The sequence below is a fragment of the Cherax quadricarinatus genome, chromosome 51, assembly GCF_038502225.1.
Source record: "Cherax quadricarinatus isolate ZL_2023a chromosome 51, ASM3850222v1, whole genome shotgun sequence".
Taxonomy (NCBI): domain Eukaryota; kingdom Metazoa; phylum Arthropoda; class Malacostraca; order Decapoda; family Parastacidae; genus Cherax; species Cherax quadricarinatus.
The window spans coordinates 21,092,862-21,114,374 of record NC_091342.1 but is presented as its reverse complement, the minus strand read 5'-3'; the positions used below and the strand labels follow the sequence as shown (position 1 = coordinate 21,114,374).

Here is a 21,513-nt window from a genome sequence, read left to right as displayed (position 1 = left end):
GTGGCCACAGCTCTGTGGTAGTGAAGCTGTATGAGTGGCAGTAGTAATAGTAATACTACTGTAGTTGATTTAGTTGTACAGTGTGACATACCTGTGAGTGGTTTCGTGGGTTCTTCTACCCTCGCAGTCTGGTCTGAGCCTTGCTTTACTACCATTCCTGTCCTAAAAAATATATATGATTTTTTTCCAGTACGAAATGGGAGCATATATTTTTTTCACCTGTATTATGCCAGCAGTGACCGGAGGGAGTGGAGGATTGGGAGAGTCTTCTGCTTTACTATCCTTGTCCTCAGTCAGATAGTAGTAGTCAGCCCTCTGCCGACAGCATCGTTTTAGACTTTTCCAATTCTTTGCTATCTGTCTTGCCACTTCTCTCTCTCTTTCTCTCTTTCTCTCTCTCTTTCTCTCTCTCTTTCTCTCTTTCTCTCTTTCTCTCTCTCTCTTTCTCTCTCTCTCTCTCTCTCTCTCTCTCTCTCTCTCTCTCTCTCTGCTAAGTTTGTACAGAGTCGAACCAGTAAAGCCTCGCCCTGCTACCCACAGTTCAACACCTACACAATATTTACAAGGTTTCAGATGGATTTCCTGTGACGTCACTGGTCAATGTAAACAGTGTGGCTGGGAACATTTCGTCAGCAGAATAGGAGCCAGAGGATGTAGTATGTCATCTCTGTTGGATATTTTGAGCACGGAATGCCGTCAACGAATTACCTGGCCATCTAGACATCGCTGTAAAATAGGAGACGAACAATATGAAGTTTTCGCAGCATTTTGACTAATGGAACCCTGATTTTGTTGATATATGTAAATTATCATAAATGTTGTCAGAATTAAAAATGACTTAGAATTTTACGCACGAATCTTCTCGGTTATTTTCATACTGGGATTGTTAGTGGGTGTCTTGTGTCTGCCGGGGTTGAGCCACAATCCTTGATCCCTCTCCTAAGCTGACTTCACAGAAATTTATTTGATTTTTGCCTATCGGTCTATGTCATATCTGTTCTTGATGCTGTGAAATATTTTCCTCCATTTCCTCTCTACCACTCAGACTACAGAAATACTTTTCTACTTCAATTTCTAACATTCCTAATGTTCATCTATGCATAGTTTAAAACTGTACCACTGAGTCCCTTGTTTCCTCTCTAACAGCTTTTTTTGATTTACACTATCGATTTTTGGAAGGATTCTGAGGACCGCAATTATATTCCCCCTCTGCTCCAGGGTTGCCTACTTCAGTCACACGTAGGATAAGTCAAACTGGAAACCTTTAAACGTTCTCTTGCTTTGTACATAATTAACTGGAGGCTCGACGCTGCTCTTACGAAGCCTATGATGGTCGTCCATACATTGTGTATAGTATCTAGAAAATTCTACATTAATGTTCTTGAATGTTGTACACAGGTTTGTTAGTCTTGCGCATGCCACAGAGATTATCTGACTGACGGCATATGTGGTATAGGGTCATCTTCCCTCCCTTTTCCCAAGGACACCAACTGCTTCTGAATTCTTTGTGCCTCTCTGATCCTCTTTACCTTTCATCTGTTCGAACTGAACTTATAAAAATATCTGACCACCACTTTTTTTTATAGTATCTCCAAGTGACCCTAGAAACTGTTTCTTTGCCCGAATAGGTTTACCTTCCTTATTTGTTTTACATGGTCAGTAAACATGGACACGTAGGGCTCAAGTCTATGTATAACTGGAACCCACCTTGTAGAACATTTGTGTATATCAGACACTACTTCCCCCTTAACCGACCTTTGTGGTACCTCGCTTGTTGCACTCACTCATTCTGATGCCTCTTTCTACACTCTTACCCTGTTTCTTCTTTTCTTTATCCTTGTGAACATTTCCTCTTTTTCTCCTGCTTCTTTTCTTGTCTGTAGACTAATTTCTGTTTAGGTACGTAATCAAACGTTTTTGTAGGGGCCATGTTTTTACCATGTAAAAGTATTTTAAATAAATAGTACAATAAGATATACAAACATTGTAAAGTTGTGCACTACACCTTACTTCATGACACGGAAGATACGAGACCTAAAATATAGACTTGTTTTACTGTTTAAACAGAATGTATAAAAACTCTTAAATACTTGTAACGTCTCTTTAGATATGTAGATAAGCAGGTTGGAAATGTGAAGAGAGCTTTGACATTGTCAATTATTCAGCGATCTTCAGTAAATATATATATACAATACACAAACACAAGAGAACAAAGATAAAATAAATGACCATAAAAAATATTTGCATGCATAAAACACACCACTAATATTTTTATACAAAGTTAAACTAACCAGCATCTAACAAATACCAATTAATTGTTAATGTCAAAAGTCTTTCCTAAAAAGTCTTGGAGATCTTTACAGGCACCCCGGGAATTATATATATATATATATATATATATATATATATATATATATATATATATATATATATAAAGAATTGTTTGCCGTGACCAAACAATTAAAATGTGTTCCACAGTTAGCTGGATAACACAGGTGCTCCTGCGTTATCCAACCACCAACTAACCTGCCACCCCTTCATTGTGGCAGTTGTTCCTGCCACAATGAAGGGGTGGCAGGAGCACCTGCAAACAGGCAACCATGGCCGAGACGTGTGTGCCTGATCCTCAGTTAACAGAGATCCTTCTCAAAGTGACGTTTCCCGTTGAAAAAAAAAGAGGGTCAAATACCCGTGAGGTGCCGAATCCAGTATGACTCGCTTCTTGTCTGTAGGGCCCACCAGGCTTGACACTTCTCAAAGGACATATATGTACATGGATCATGAAGTCATTAAAGCAAAAGTGTGCTACAGAACGAGTTCATTAGAGCAGAATTCGCCTCCGTACTTCCCATTCATTGTCTGGAATACCAACATAGTCCGGGCACCAACAGAAATCTGCATCCTTCTGCCGGATACTCGAACATGAGACATGTAATCACTCTACTGTAAAAATAACTTACTGAAACGAAAGGTACGGGAGATGGATTAAGAGATGTAGAGGTAATATGAATTAAAAAACACTGTCAATACTCAAAGTCCAGGACTCTTCAGACCAAAAAAGTATTGCCGGAACAAAGTTTCCACTCATCCAAGAAGTTCCTGCAGGTGCAACCTGATCAGCCAGGTTGTGGTGGCCTGCTGGCCAGCGAACAGCAATAGCCTGACTGATCAGACGGACACTACAAAAATAATAAAACTCCGGAACAATGACACATGTACATCATAACTTGAGTGCGTACTTACCCAGACTTGGAGGTGGGAATGTTAGGGTCACTGTGCTTCCTGTTCTCTCTCGTCCGTTTCTGAAACATTGTAGCTACATTAAATACAGTAATTACATGGAAACATTGAAAGAAAATCCAAAAGGCATTATATAGATCGAAAACAACATTATAATCTTATCAAACCCTCCCATTAAAAAGTATACTAATTTCACAAGTCCAAACTAGGAAATACAAATGTAAACATTATCACGATTTTCAGAAGTAAATACTTGTTGCCGTTAATTAAATATTCAATTAACGATAATTCTTCGGTCCAGGACAGTACACATCCTAGTGGCAACATTAATGTTACTATGCTGATCTACACATCCTAGTGGCAACATTAATGTTACTATGCTGATCTACACATCCTAGTGGCAACATTAATGTTACTATGCTGATCTACACATCCTAGTGGCAACATTAATGTTACTATGCTGATCCAACCACAGTAGTTAAAGCCTTGATTTCCGATTTTTTTTCTCTTCTCTTTGTTGTGTTACCTTTTGGCTAAAAGTTAATCGTGTAAGGTTTTGTCACGATTAGACTTAATGTAGCACCAAATTTCCACCCCCTCCCAAACTACACAATGGGAATTTCTATATCTATCTGCTTGCTTTTTTTTTTATTATTATTATTTACTTTCAGGTTAATAGTGATGGATATGCGCTTCAATTCTTTTCCGATATTCAATTTTCCCTAGAGAGTAGTAAGGAAGAAGTGTGAAAGGTTGAGGGCGTTAGAGCACCTCGAAATATTTTTCATCGTCACAAAACTTCATACAAATGGAAGGAAAACGACCGAAAAAGGCAAGAAAATTTCAAGTATTAATTTTCTACCCCCTATCAATGGCCCACCTTAAATTGGTGTCGTTGGGACACCTACATGAACCCCCAATGTTTTCTTTTTGTCAGTTTTTTTTTTTTTTTTTTTTTTTTTTTTTGGTCATTGCGTGGAACATGACAGAATAAAAGAGTTTTTAAACATTCGTTTTTTTGTGGACCGCTCTACTATACACATCTAAGTTAGCTGAAAAATATTTAATGGGATTTTATAAATCACTTCCGCACACAACAAAATTGTATAAATTGTCTATGGCACACACAGGGCGAATACAAGAGACCTAAATAACTATATGACAAGCAAGGTGACTACAACTGTAGACAAAATTAAAGAAGTAAAACAGAGTAATGGCCAGAGTAAAAGTAGGACACACCAAGCTAGCAGCTCACAGCTCTATATACAAAACAAACATCAGTAAATGTCTATATTCCACTGTTTAACCATCACACTGCGAGTATCAGCTTCAAGCTTCAACTTGCCACCCTGAGTTTCCCCTTGAAAACATACTGGGGTAGACAATTCTCACTACATATAACACCAAAAATAAGGAAAACACTAACAATGTTCATACAAACTACCAGAAAACTGGGCGATATATATATCATAATGATAAACAGAACAGTCTCCCCAAACACCTCGGCACTATCAAGAGAAAATGGTGAAGAGGCAACTCTTTCAAGCGCCTCATCTTGACAACAAGCATTACTGAACTAAACATAATCCAGTAGCTGCCCACTGTGAAGCAACATACACACTACACTTCGTGCAATAACTGGGAGAGAGGACTACAAGATTCAGCAATACGTACACAACAGTTGACTACGAGAGTCCTTAATATGCATACAAGGTGACTAATACAGACCTAAATATGCATACTATACTATATACACCTGCCTCCACCAGGTGGTATACATAGAGCATACCTGGAGAGGGTTTCGGGGGTCAACGCTCCCGCGGCTCGGTCTGAGACCAGGCCTCGTGGTGGATCAGGGTCTGATTAACCAGGCTGTTACTGCTGGACGCACGCAAACTGACGTACGAACCACAGCCCGGCTGGTCAGGTACTGACTTTAGATGCCTGTCCAGTGCCTTCTTGAAGACAGCCAGGGGTCTACTGGTAATCCCCTCTTATGTATGCTGGGAAGCAGTTGAACAGTCTTAAGCCCCTGACACTTATTGTGTTGTCTCTCAGTGTACTCGTGCCGCCCCTGCAGAGTTTTTTCCTCTCATAGGGAATGATTTTCGTGTGCATGTTTGGTACTCATTCTTCTAGGATTTCCTAAGTGTATATTATCATGTATCTCTCTCGCCTGTGTTCCAGGGAATACAAATCAAGGGACTTGGTATGGGTGGAACATCACAAAAGTTCTTATCAACTTAGCAGTGCAACACTGCAAATATTCTCCAAAGTCAACAACATACAATTCTGAGGACCTGATGTCAGGCTAAGCCTGTTAATTAATTTTGCATACATCTTCCAAGAAACTTGGTTATATCAGGAAGTGGTCCATGGAACCTGCACCCCAATTCGGCCTCACCTACACCACTCAAGGCTTAATGACGGAGGTAAGGAAAACGAGATAGTATGGAAGACCCATGATATTCCTGTGACCTGTTTCGAGAACCTTTCTACTCTTGCAGCAGCCTGGTCTGGGGTGAAGCCGGGCATAAGATCCTACGTAAATTTCTGTTATCTTTGACTGGCTCTGAGGACTATCTTCCCAACGGCCCAGTCTCAAACCATGCTTCCGAGGTTGGAAAGGAAATATTACAGGATTAAAGACTATTAAGAAGCACATAGGAAAGTAAAGGTAAGTGTATAGTGTAACAAATATTTATTTTAGGGATAATCGCATACATGACTGCCTCTCAGGCGAGATAATAAGTTACATACACAAAAATACATACTGTATTTCTATGTGGATAGGCAAAGTTTATTTTTATGTTTACGTCTTGGGCCGCCTCTCATTAAGATAAAAACTTAAAGGAGGAAACATTCACCATTACTCACTCAATAACTGCCCTGGCAGAGCAGCACACACATCATAATCCGAATGAACCTTTCACCAGCAAAATCCTTATCAGTGCTTTAGAATACAGACAGTATTTCCTACCACCAGAACTACACTCTGACTAACCGGTTTATCTGAATCCAGTTCAAAAATTTATTCACACTGGGACAGCACTCTAAATCCCAGAAGTCACTTGTCTCCACCGACTCTTGTTTAACACCCTCACACCAGTCACAGGTAAGTCAAAGTGCACAAATAACTCAACTACAATAGATACCGAAGCCCCTACCACTCAAAACCTCTATCTTGTGTTTTTTATATAGTGCCGCTTCAGAGCTGTTCATTCTTTCCATATCTAAGCAGTTGGAACTCGACATTATTAAGTCTTATTACTCTTCATTGCTTACTGTAAGACTTTATATTTTCTTATAATTTTTCTGTCTCTCCTACAGACGTGATTTCATGCTTATTTTGGTATCATTCTCGAATCATACTCTGGAGAGCGTTTTTATGTATGTCTGTTATGAGGATAAGAAACAGTAAAGGCGCCAGAACCGTGCCTTTGGGCACGGAGCTCTTTACACTGATAATATTGGATTTTTCTCCGTTTGTTAAGGTGGAAGCCAACTAATTGGGTATGATGGATTGCTTTAAAAGTATACATATATGTATGTTTGTTCCTAACTACCTCTCTGTCTTCATGAACATATTAATAAAAGCAAGCATTATACATAGTTCGTGACCAACAGCAACTCAAACATGTTTACCATTCCTTTCTTAAAAAATAAGATAAAGGAAACTACAAAATTTGAAAAATATAGAAATAAAACAAGTACAACGATTATATTGGGAATGAATAGTTGCGGCAGATACAACTCACGAGTTCTCACAGACTAAATAAAACCTAAGTGTGATTTACTTCTCAAAATAATCACAGATTTATGCAGCTAAAGAGGCTCTCGAGGATCTCCCGTGTGCATATGATTATTATTGAAAATTGTTTGCCGAACAGTGATATCAATCCAGGTGGAGGAATTAGCAGTTCACATGACTGAACGCGCACGGGCAACGTGCAGTCATACATCTCTACATCTTTCAGCTCTGCGATCTCACTTGCCTTGAAGAGCGAATTTGCAACCCCCCTCTACAGAACGAAGGGGGAAGTTGAGCAATGCATACCATACCTTGTAATGATATGGAAGACGCGGCCCAGTTTCGCACTGAGGTCAGGACAACAAACTTATGCAAGGGGTGTGCCCAGAGAAAATTCTTATTTAAAGATATATTACGTAAGATTGAATATTCAGTAAGGCTTTACCTTAATGAAACATGCAATAGGAAGAATTAAATTAGGGACACCTAATCAAGGGAAACCTTGATTTCTGACATAGGTACGTAGGTGGGGTCCGTGTAAGACGCCCTGGTGTCAGCACATTTTACCCGTCCGGGGTGCTACAGTGACCAAAGACAGGAGTCACTTGCAGGAGAGAGAATATCGAAGCGACGTCATGCAACTTTGAAATGTTAATCTGCGTGGAAATACCCTTAATGATGGTATCCGTCTGTGGTCTCATAGCAGTCACACCGCGCTGATACGCAAGCTCTTCCCGCGACCCTGGCTGTGTGACATGGTACGTTTATTAACCTCTGACATTACCAATAAATGTTCAGGACTGAAACATCGTGAACTTTGTGAACGCGTGATGGTGACAAGTTGGGTGATGCTGAACCAAATCAATGAGCCCACTTGACTGTTTATTGCATGTGCAGATCTCTACGAGTATAGAGACAATATTTTAGTGTACTGATAGAGCTGTCGAATATTAATGCATCTAAGGAGTGTCTAAGCCTGCCTAAAACGGACTATGTATCTTTAATCAAGCCACTGATATCGGGATCCAGATGACACGTCCCTAAAATATGACACTGGAGCGATGTGTCCAGCACGTGTTATAGAGGTTTGGAGAAGCGCCTGTGGGACCGAGTGATATGTGGGCGATTAGCATAATACAGATAGTTACGTGAACTCTTATTCGAGACAGACTTGTGCAACAGCTGAATACATATTAATTAGGTCATAATCCTAACCCTTTTATGTTTCGCCCAATATACAGCTACGAAGGCACTATTCGACAGTCGCTGTAGGAGGAAAGAGTTCATGATGAGTGCTGGGACCTTCAGACCGCCTACTCTTAGGATAAGTGACTCATTATTTCTACTAGGATTAACTCAGTCCCAAGATTCGTCTCCAACTGTAAAAAGCGTCTACAATCCATATCGCAAATCTCTTATTAATCTGCTCTGCTCAAAAATAACGTAATGTAAATATAAATATTAAATTAGAGCTCTTCAAGGCAACTGCTGTTCATTATATTGCATTGAATGTCAATATGCAACAAAGAGTTCATCCAAACTAATGAAAGGTCATGCGATTTGGAAAAGGTGAGGACAGACCTCAACGAGAGTACAGGAGCGGAGAAAAACTGCCAGTATCTGAGAGTGAAAAAGAACCTAGGGTAAATACAAAACCAAGCATATCCTCACAATTAAATAAACTGCACACACACACTAGCAGCAAATGGAAAAATAACAACTACTTCAGAACTTTGTCATATAATGTACGTGAAGGTCGAAAAAGTCCAAAGGTTTGCAACCTGACTAGTACCAGAAATGACAGGAAGGTACTATGAGAAGAGGTTGAAGGAACTAAATTTAACAACCTTGGCGTAAAGAAAGTGAGAGATGATTACTACATACAAAATCCTAAAAGGAAATGATAGGGAAAAGGACAAACTGCTTGAATTAAGAGGACAAGGATTAGGGGAACACTGAAGATGAAAACACAAATGAGGATGCAAGTATTTCTTTAGTTTCAGGGCAGCTGAAGAGTGAATGCAGAAGTGGAGGAAAATTTAATACACAACCTCAAGAGTAGAAAAGATCTAAGAGGCCAGAAATTAGTAATGGCAATCAAAGTAATCTAGGCGACGGAGTCAGGAGCAGAGTCTCGATCCCTGCAAACACAGATCAGTGAGTACATACAAAGTAGGTAGCAGCACGTGTTGTCTTTCCTAACTCACTGAAATAATCATAAGGAGACAAAATACTCACCCGCCCATGTTGTTTTTCCTTGAGACTCTCTGATCTGTTCACCGGGGTGCCTGACTTTTTCTTCTGTTGCTGCAAGCTGTGTTTAGTGGGCGGACTGCGGATAAACAAAACAACATAGTTAGTTATCTTCATATATTACGTCTACACAGCCACAACACTTCACTAGGGTCTCAACAGCTTATCATATCAATGACACCAAAAATATTAAAGTAAAACAATATTCCACAGTATACCCAGCAGGGATACCACAATATAGTAAGCAGGGATACCACAGAATATCCTCCAAAGATACCACAGTATACCCTCCAGGGATACCACAGTATATCCTCCAGGGATACCACAGTATACCTTCCAGGGATACCACAGTATACTAAGCAGGGATACCACAGTATATCCTTCAGGGATACCACAGTATACCTTCCAGGGATACCACAGTATGCCTTCCAGGGATACCGCAGTATACCCTCCAGGGATACCACAGTATATCCTTCAGGGATACCACAGTGTATCCTCCAGAGATACCACAGCATATCCTCCAGGGATACCACAGTATACCCTCCAGGGATACCACAGTATATCCTCCAGGGATATAACAGTATATCCTCCAAGGATACCACAGTACAGCTTCCAGGGACACCACAGTATACCCTTCAGGGATACCACAGTATATCCTCCAGGGATACCACAGTATACCCTCCAGGGATACCACAGTATACCCTCCAGGGATACCACAGTATACTCTACAGGGATACCACATTATACCCTCCAAGGATATCACAGTATACCCTCCAGGGATACCACATATACCCTCCAGGGATACCACAGTATACCTCCAGGGATAAGACAATATACCTTACAGGGATATCACAGTATACCCTCTAGGGATAAGACAGTATACCTTACAGGGATACCACAGTATACCCTCCAGGGATAAGACAGTATACCCTACAGGGATACCAAAGTATACCCTCCAGGGATAAGACAGTATACCCTACAGGGATACCACGGTATACCCTACAGGGATACCACGGTATACCCTACAGGGATACCACGGTATACCCTACAGGGATACCACGGTATACCCTACAGGGATACCACGGTATACCCTCCAGAAATAAAACAGTATACCCGACAAGGATACCACAGTATACCCTTTAAGGATACCGAGATCGAAGTGTGCAATAATACCAATTTTTCTATTGTTGTTCTACATATATTTCTTTTTTTTATAAAATATGGAAAATTCATTCAAACTGTTAAGAGTAATTACTCACGTCTACTGTAAATCAACACAAGTGTGAAGCAAGCTTTTGCGACAACGTTTCGCACTCTAAATTAACACAAGCGTGAAGCAAGCTTTTGCGACAACGTTTCGCACTGCGTAAGCTCTACACAGACTGAAATGTTGTCCTAATAAAAGCTTGTGGGGTAACGAGTCTTTTCTTCAATAATATGTCCAGTAGGTGACTTGTATTCAGTAAATAATGAATGTAGAGAGTTGCTAGCTTGATTGTTGACAAGTCTCGTCTCCCTCGTAACAAGGTTATTACTCATACTGCAAGTGTGACTACACTTTATGTATCACCACAGTGTTACCACCCTTAATATGTCACCATACAATTTATCACCATCCTCAACGTGTCACAACCCTCAACGAGTTACCATACAATGTGTCACCAGCCAATGCATCACCACCGTCCTATTTGAAAAATTGGTACAGTGTAAATTAAGCACCGTAAGAAGTGGTCTTCACTTTATAAGAAGGATCTTGGTTCTATGTATGTCTGGGTAAAACAGTCTTCTTTACTCAATCACTGTCATACAGATAATACCTCAATGCTGCTGAAGAGCTCTTCATCCAATGAATTGGTGCTACCCCTCCGTCTGTTTCAGACTTATTCACTTCCCATCCCCCAGATGCTAAATGACCCCTTATGAATTTAGCGCTTAATTTTCTGATTCTTATATCCGACATAACTGACAAATCATAGCACTGTAAAATCCCCTGCTGATAACACCAAAATCTCAAGCAAAGTGGCGCCCATCGATGAGATAATGAGTCTTCAAGAGAATATAAAGTAAATCTACCATTGGGTCTCACAACAAACAATATGATGTTCAATGAGGGCAAGTTTCAGTTGCTCCGCTATGCAAGAACAGAAGAAATATAGACTGAAACGGAGTAGAGGACAAACTCAATACAGTGGAAGCCTCATGCACGAGACTTGTAAGTAAGATGTTCAGCTTACATTCAGGGATCACAACAGTGTTGCGAATGCTTCCGCAAATAAAATAATCGGTTGCTTAGCTAGAACTTCCAAGAAAAAGAGATGCTGAGTCACTGATTATACTCTTCAAGTCACTTTTCCCTTCAGGCTGAAATGCTGTATAATAACTGCCACTGATAATGTGCAACACTCACTGATAATGTGCAACACTGTCACTGATAATGTGCAACACTCACTGATGTGCAACACTGTCACTGATAATGTGCAACACTCACTGATAATGTGCAACACTGTCACTGATAATGTGCAACACTCACTGATAATGTGCAACACTGTCACTGATAATGCGCAACACTAATATTGTACAACACTGTCACTGATAATGCATAACACTGTCACTGATAATAACACTCACTGATAATGTGCAACACTGTCACTGATAATGTGCAACACTGTCACTGATAATGTACAACACTGTCACTGATAATGTACAACACTGTCACTGATAATGTGCAACACTGACTGATAATGTACAACACTGTCACTGATAATGTGCAACACTGTCACTGATAATAACACTCACTGATAATGTGCAACACTGTCACTGATAATGTACAACACTGTCACTGATAATGTGCAACACTAATATTGTACAACACTGTCACTGATAATAACACTCACTGATAATGTGCAACACTGTCACTGATAATGTACAACACTGTCACTGATAATGTACAACACTCACTGATAATGTGCAACACTGTCACTGATAATGTACAACACTCACTGATAATGTACAACACTGTCACTGATAATGCACAACTGTCACTGATAATGTACTACACTGTCACTGATAATGTACAACACTGTCACTGATAATGTACAACACTGTCACTGATAATGCACAACACTGTCACTGATAATGTACAACACTGTCACTGATAATGTACAACACTGTCACTGATAATGTACAACACTGTCACTGATAATGCACAACACTGTCACTGATAATGTACAACACTGTCACTGATAATGTACAACACTGTCACTGATAATGTACAACACTGTCACTGATAATGTACAACACTGTCACTGATAATGTACAACACTGTCACTGATAATGTACAACACTGTCACTAATAATGTACAACACTGTCACTGATAATGTACAACACTGTCACTAATAATGTACAACACTGTCACTGATAATGTACAACACTGTCACTGATAATGTACAACACTGTCACTGATAATGTACAACACTGTCACTGATAATGTACAACACTGTCACTGATAATGTACAACACTGTCACTGATAATGTACAACACTGTCACTGATAATGTACAACACTGTCACTGATAATGTACAACACTGTCACTGATAATGTACAACACTGTCACTGATAATGTACAACACTGTCACTGATAATGTACTACACTGTCACTGATAATGTACAACACTGTCACTGATAATGTACAACACTCACTAATAATGTACAACACTGTCACTGATAATGTACAACACTGTCACTGATAATGCACAACACTGTCACTAAAAATGTACTACACTGTCACTGATAATGCACAACACTGTCACTGATAATGCACAACACTGTCACTGATAATGTACAACACTGTCACTGATAATGCACAACACTGTCACTAAAAATGTACTACACTGTCACTGATAATGCACAACACTGTCACTGATAATGTACTACACTGTCACTGATAATGCACAACACTGTCACTGATAATGTACTACACTGTCACTGATAATGCACAACACTGTCACTGATAATGCACAACACTGTCACTGATAATGTACTACACTGTCACTGATAATGTACTACACTGTCACTGATAATGTACTACACTGTCACTGATAATGCACAACACTGTCACTGATAATGTACTACACTGTCACTGATAATGTACAACACTGTCACTGATAATGCACAACACTGTCACTGATAATGTACACCACCCACTGATAATGCACAACACTGTCACTAAAAATGTACTACACTGTCACTGATAATGCACAACACTGTCACTGATAATGCACAACACTGTCACTGATAATGTACTACACTGTCACTGATAATGCACAACACTGTCACTGATAATGTACTACACTGTCACTGATAATGTACACCACCCACTGATAATGCACAACACTGTCACTAAAAATGTACTACACTGTCACTGATAATGCACAACACTGTCACTGATAATGTACAACACTGTCACTGATAATGTACAACACTGTCACTGATAATGTACAACACTGTCACTGATAATGCACAACACTGTCACTGATAATGTACAACACTGTCACTGATAATGTACAACACTGTCACTGATAATGTACAACACTGTCACTGATAATGCACAACACTGTCACTGATAATGCACAACACTGTCACTGATAATGCACAACACTGTCACTGATAATGTACAACACTGTCACTGATAATGTACAACACTGTCACTGATAATGTACAACACTGTCACTGATAATGCACAACACTGTCACTGATAATGCACAACACTGTCACTGATAATGCACAACACTGTCACTGATAATGCACAACACTGTCACTGATAATGTACTACACTGTCACTGATAATGTACAACACTGTCACTGATAATGCACAACACTGTCACTGATAATGTACACCACTGTCACTGATAATGTACAACACTGTCACTGATAATGCACAACACTGTCACTGATAATGTACTACACTGTCACTGATAATGCACAACACTGTCACTGATAATGCACAACACTGTCACTGATAATGTACAACACTGTCACTGATAATGTACAACACTGTCACTGATAATGCACAACACTGTCACTAAAAATGTACTACACTGTCACTGATAATGCACAACACTGTCACTGATAATGCACAACACTGTCACTGATAATGTACAACACTGTCACTGATAATGCACAACACTGTCACTAAAAATGTACTACACTGTCACTGATAATGCACAACACTGTCACTGATAATGCACAACACTGTCACTGATAATGTACTACACTGTCACTGATAATGCACAACACTGTCACTGATAATGTACTACACTGTCACTGATAATGCACAACACTGTCACTGATAATGCACAACACTGTCACTGATAATGTACTACACTGTCACTGATAATGTACTACACTGTCACTGATAATGTACTACACTGTCACTGATAATGCACAACACTGTCACTGATAATGTACTACACTGTCACTGATAATGTACAACACTGTCACTGATAATGCACAACACTGTCACTGATAATGTACACCACCCACTGATAATGCACAACACTGTCACTAAAAATGTACTACACTGTCACTGATAATGCACAACACTGTCACTGATAATGCACAACACTGTCACTGATAATGTACTACACTGTCACTGATAATGCACAACACTGTCACTGATAATGTACTACACTGTCACTGATAATGTACACCACCCACTGATAATGCACAACACTGTCACTAAAAATGTACTACACTGTCACTGATAATGCACAACACTGTCACTGATAATGTACACCACCCACTGATAATGCACAACACTGTCACTAAAAATGTACTACACTGTCACTGATAATGCACAACACTGTCACTGATAATGCACAACACTGTCACTGATAATGTACTACACTGTCACTGATAATGCACAACACTGTCACTGATAATGTACTACACTGTCACTGATAATGCACAACACTGTCACTGATAATGTACAACACTGTCACTGATAATGTACAACACTGTCACTGATAATGTACAACACTGTCACTGATAATGTACACCACTGTCAATGATAATGTACACCACTGTCACTGATAATGTACAACACTCACTAATAATGTACAACACTGTCACTGATAATGTACAACACTGTCACTGATAATGTACAACACTGTCACTGATAATGTACAACACTCACTAATAATGTACAACACTGTCACTGATAATGTACAACACTGTCACTGATAATGTACAACACTCACTAATAATGTACAACACTGTCACTGATAATGTACAACACTGTCACTGATAATGTACAACACTGTCACTGATAATGTACAACACTGTCACTGATGATGTACTACACTGTCACTGATAATGTACTACACTGTCACTGATAATGTACTACACTGTCACTGATAATGCACAACAATGTCACTGATAATGTACACCATTCACTGATAATGTACAACACTGTCACTGATAATGTACTACACTGTCACTGATAATGTACAACACTGTCACTGATAATGTACTACACTGTCACTGATAATGCACAACACTGTCACTGATAATGTACTACACTGTCACTGATAATGTACTACACTGTCACTGATAATGCACAACACTGTCACTGATAATGTACTACACTGTCACTGATAATGTACAACACTGTCACTGATAATGTACTACACTGTCACTGATAATGCACAACACTGTCACTGATAATGTACTACACTGTCAATGATAATGTACTACACTGTCACTGATAATGTACTACACTGTCACTGATAATGCACAACACTGTCACTGATAATGTACTACACTGTCAATGATAATGTACTACACTGTCAATGATAATGTACTACACTGTCACTGATAATGTACTACACTGTCACTGATAATGCACAACACTGTCACTGATAATGTACTACACTGTCACTGATAATGCACAACACTGTCACTGATAATGTACTACACTGTCACTGATAATGCACAACACTGTCACTGATAATGTACTACACTGTCACTGATAATGCACAACAATCTCAATGATAATGTACACCACCCACTGATAATGCACAACACTGTCACTGATAATGTACTACACTGTCACTGATAATGTACAACACTGTCACTGATAATGTACTACACTGTCACTGATAATGTACTACACTGTCACTGATAATGTACACCACCCACTGATAATGCACAACACTGTCACTGATAATGTACTACACTGTCACTGATAATGTACTACACTGTCACTGATAATGTACTACACTGTCACTGATAATGCACAACACTGTCACTGATAATGTACACCACCCACTGATAATGCACAACACTGTCACTGATAATGTACTACACTGTCACTGATAATGTACTACACTGTCACTGATAATGTACTACACTGTCACTGATAATGTACTACACTGTCACTGATAATGCACAACACTGTCACTGATAATGCACAACACTGTCACTGATAATGTACTACACTGTCACTGATAATGCACAACACTGTCACTGATAATGTACTACACTGTCACTGATAATGCACAACACTGTCACTGATAATGTACTACATTGTCACTGATAATGTACAACACTCTCACTGATAATGTACTACATTGTCACTGATAATGTACTACACTGTCACTGATAATGCACAACACTGTCACTGATAATGTACTACACTGTCACTGATAATGTACTACACTGTCACTGATAATGTACTACACTGTCACTGATAATGCACAACACTGTCACTGATAATGCACAACACTGTCACTGATAATGCACAACACTCTCACTGATAATGTACTACATTGTCACTGATAATGTACTACACTGTCACTGATAATGCACAACACTCTCACTGATAATGTACTACACTGTCACTGATAATGTACTACACTGTCACTGATAATGTACTACACTGTCACTGATAATGTACTACACTGTCACTGATAATGCACAACAGTGTCACTGATAATGCACAACACTGTCACTGATAATGTACTACACTGTCACTGATAATGTACTACACTGTCACTGATAATGCACAACACTGTCACTGATAATGTACTACACTGTCACTGATAATGCACAACACTGCCACTGATAATGTACTACACTGTCACTGATAATGCACAACACTGTCACTGATAATGCACAACACTGCCACTGATAATGTACTACACTGTCACTGATAATGCACAACAGTGTCACTGATAATGCACAACACTGTCACTGATAATGTACTACACTGTCACTGATAATGCACAACAGTGTCACTGATAATGCACAACACTGTCACTGATAATGTACTACACTGTCACTGATAATGCACAACAGTGTCACTGATAATGCACAACACTGTCACTGATAATGTACTACACTGTCACTGATAATGCACAACAGTGTCACTGATAATGCACAACACTGTCACTGATAATGTACTACACTGTCACTGATAATGCACAACAGTGTCACTGATAATGCACAACACTGTCACTGATAATGTACTACACTGTCACTGATAATGTACTACACTGTCACTGATAATGCACAACACTGTCACTGATAATGTACTACACTGTCACTGATAATGCACAACACTGCCACTGATAATGTACTACACTGTCACTGATAATGCACAACACTGTCACTGATAATGCACAACACTGCCACTGATAATGTACTACACTGTCACTGATAATGTACTACACTGTCACTGATAATGTACTACACTGTCACTGATAATGTACTACACTGTCACTGATAATGTACTACACTGTCACTGATAATGTACAACACTGTCACTGATAATGTACTACACTGTCACTGATAATGCACAACAGTGTCACTGATAATGCACAACACTGTCACTGATAATGTACTACACTGTCATTGATAATGCACAACACTGTCACTGATAATGTACAGCACTCACTGATAATGCACAACACTGTCAATGATAATGCACAACACTGTCACTGATAATGCACAACACTGTCACTGATAATGTACAACACTCACTGATAATGCACAACACTGCCACTGATAATGTACTACACTGTCACTGATAATGCACAACACTGTCACTGATAATGTACTACACTGTCACTGATAATGCACAACACTGTCACTGATAATGCACAACACTGTCACTGATAATGCACAACAGTGTCACTGATAATGCACAACACTGTCACTGATAATGTACTACACTGTCACTGATAATGCACAACACTGTCACTGATAATGCACAACACTGTCACTGATAATGCACAACACTGTAACTGATAATGCACAACACTGTCACTGATAATGTACTACACTGTCACTGATAATGTATAACAATCACTGATAATGCACAACACTGTCACTGATAATGCACAACACTGTCACTGATAATGCACAACACTGTCACTGATAATGCACAACACTGTCACTGATAATGTACACCACCCACTGATAATGCACAACACTGTCACTGATAATGTACTACACTGTCACTGATAATGTACTACACTGTCACTGATAATGTACTACACTGTCACTGATAATGTACTACACTGTCACTGATAATGCACAACAGTGTCACTGATAATGCACAACACTGTCACTGATAATGTACTACACTGTCACTGATAATGCACAACACTGTCACTGATAATGTACTACACTGTCACTGATAATGCACAACACTGCCACTGATAATGTACTACACTGTCACTGATAATGCACAACACTGTCACTGATAATGTACTACACTGTCACTGATAATGCACAACACTGTCACTGATAATGCACAACACTGTCACTGATAATGCACAACACTGTAACTGATAATGCACAACACAGTCACTGATAATGTACTACACTGTCACTGATAATGTATAACAATCACTGATAATGCACAACACTGTCACTGATAATGCACAACACTGTCACTGATAATGCACAACACTGTCACTGATAATGCACGACACTGTCACTGATAATGTACACCACCCACTGATAATGCACAACACTGTCACTGATAATGTACTACACTGTCACTGATAATGTACTACACTGTCACTGATAATGTACTACACTGTCACTGATAATGTACTACACTGTCACTGATAATGCACAACAGTGTCACTGATAATGCACAACACTGTCACTGATAATGTACTACACTGTCACTGATAATGCACAACACTGTCACTGATAATGTACTACACTGTCACTGATAATGCACAACACTGCCACTGATAATGTACTACACTGTCACTGATAATGCACAACACTGTCACTGATAATGCACAACACTGCCACTGATAATGTACTACACTGTCACTGATAATGCACAACACTGTCACTGATAATGTACTACACTGTCACTGATAATGTATAACAATCACTGATAATGCACAACACTGTCACTGATAATGCACAACACTGTCACTGATAATGCACAACACTGTCACTGATAATGCACAACACTGTCACTGATAATGTACACCACCCACTGATAATGCACAACACTGTCACTGATAATGTACTACACTGTCACTGATAATGCACAACACTGCCACTGATAATGTACTACACTGTCACTGATAATGTATAACAATCACTGATAATGCACAACACTGTCACTGATAATGTACTACACTGTCACTGATAATGCACAACACTGCCACTGATAATGTACTACACTGTCACTGATAATGTATAACAATCACTGATAATGCACAACACTGTCACTGATAATGCACAACACTGTCACTGATAATGCACAACACTGTCACTGATAATGCACAACACTGTCACTGATAATGTACACCACCCACTGATAATGCACAACACTGTCACTGATAATGTACTACACTGTCACTGATAATGCACAACACTGTCACTGATAATGTACACCACCCACTGATAATGCACAACACTGTCACTGATAATGTACTACACTGTCACTGATAATGCACAACACTGTCACTGATAATGCACAACACTGTCACTGATAATGTACAACACTGTCACTGATAATGTACTACACTGTCACTGATAATGCACAACACTGTCACTGATAATGCACAACACTGTCACTGATAATGCACAACACTGTCACTGATAATGTACACCACCCACTGATAATGCACAACACTGTCACTGATAATGTACTACACTGTCACTGATAATGTACTACACTGTCACTGATAATGTACTACACTGTCACTGATAATGTACTACACTGTCACTGATAATGCACAACACTGTCACTGATAATGTACTACACTGTCACTGATAATGCACAACACTGTCACTGATAATGTACTACACTGTCACTGATAATGCACAACACTGCCACTGATAATGTACTACACTGTCACTGATAATGCACAACACTGTCACTGATAATGCACAACACTGCCACTGATAATGTACTACACTGTCACTGATAATGCACAACACTCTCACTGATAATGTACTACACTGTCACTGATAATGTACTACACTGTCACTGATAATGTACTACACTCACTGATAATGTACTACACTGTCACTGATAATGTACTACACTGTCACTGATAATGCACAACAGTGTCACTGATAATGCACAACACTGTCACTGATAATGTACTACACTGTCACTGATAATGCACAACACTGTCACTGATAATGTACAGCACTCACTGATAATGCACAACACTGTCAATGATAATGCACAACACTGTCACTGATAATGTACTACACTGTCACTGATAATGTACAACACTCACTGATAATGCACAACACTGCCACTGATAATGTACTACACTGTCACTGATAATGCACAACAGTGTCACTGATAATGCACAACACTGTCACTGATAATGTACTACACTGTCACTGATAATGCACAACAGTGTCACTGATAATGCACAACACTGTCACTGATAATGTACTACACTGTCACTGATAATGCACAACAGTGTCACTGATAATGCACAACACTGTCACTGATAATGTACTACACTGTCACTGATAATGCACAACACTGTCACTGATAATGTACTACACTGTCACTGATAATGCACAACACTGTCACTGATAATGCACAACACTGTCACTGATAATGTACTACACTGTCACTGATAATGCACAACACTGTCACTGATAATGCACAACACTGTCACTGATAATGTACTACACTGTCACTGATAATGCACAACACTGTCACTGATAATGCACAACACTGTCACTGATAATGTACTACACTGTCACT

At 39.4% G+C, this 21,513-nt stretch overlaps 1 protein-coding gene across 3 annotated transcripts in view; it reads right to left on the bottom strand.

Moving 5' to 3' along the window:
- LOC128694634 (rho guanine nucleotide exchange factor 11) overlaps positions 1-21,513 on the bottom strand; it is a 542,499-nt gene that overhangs the window by 509,504 nt on the left and 11,482 nt on the right. For all 3 annotated transcript variants that reach the window (XM_070095945.1, XM_070095944.1, XM_070095946.1), the window contains exons 2-3: positions 9,230-9,323; positions 3,244-3,302 (exon numbers count right to left, since the gene is read on the bottom strand). In XM_070095945.1, coding sequence (XP_069952046.1) covers positions 3,244-3,302; positions 9,230-9,323 — 153 coding nt within the window. The remainder of the gene's footprint in view (positions 1-3,243; positions 3,303-9,229; positions 9,324-21,513) is intronic.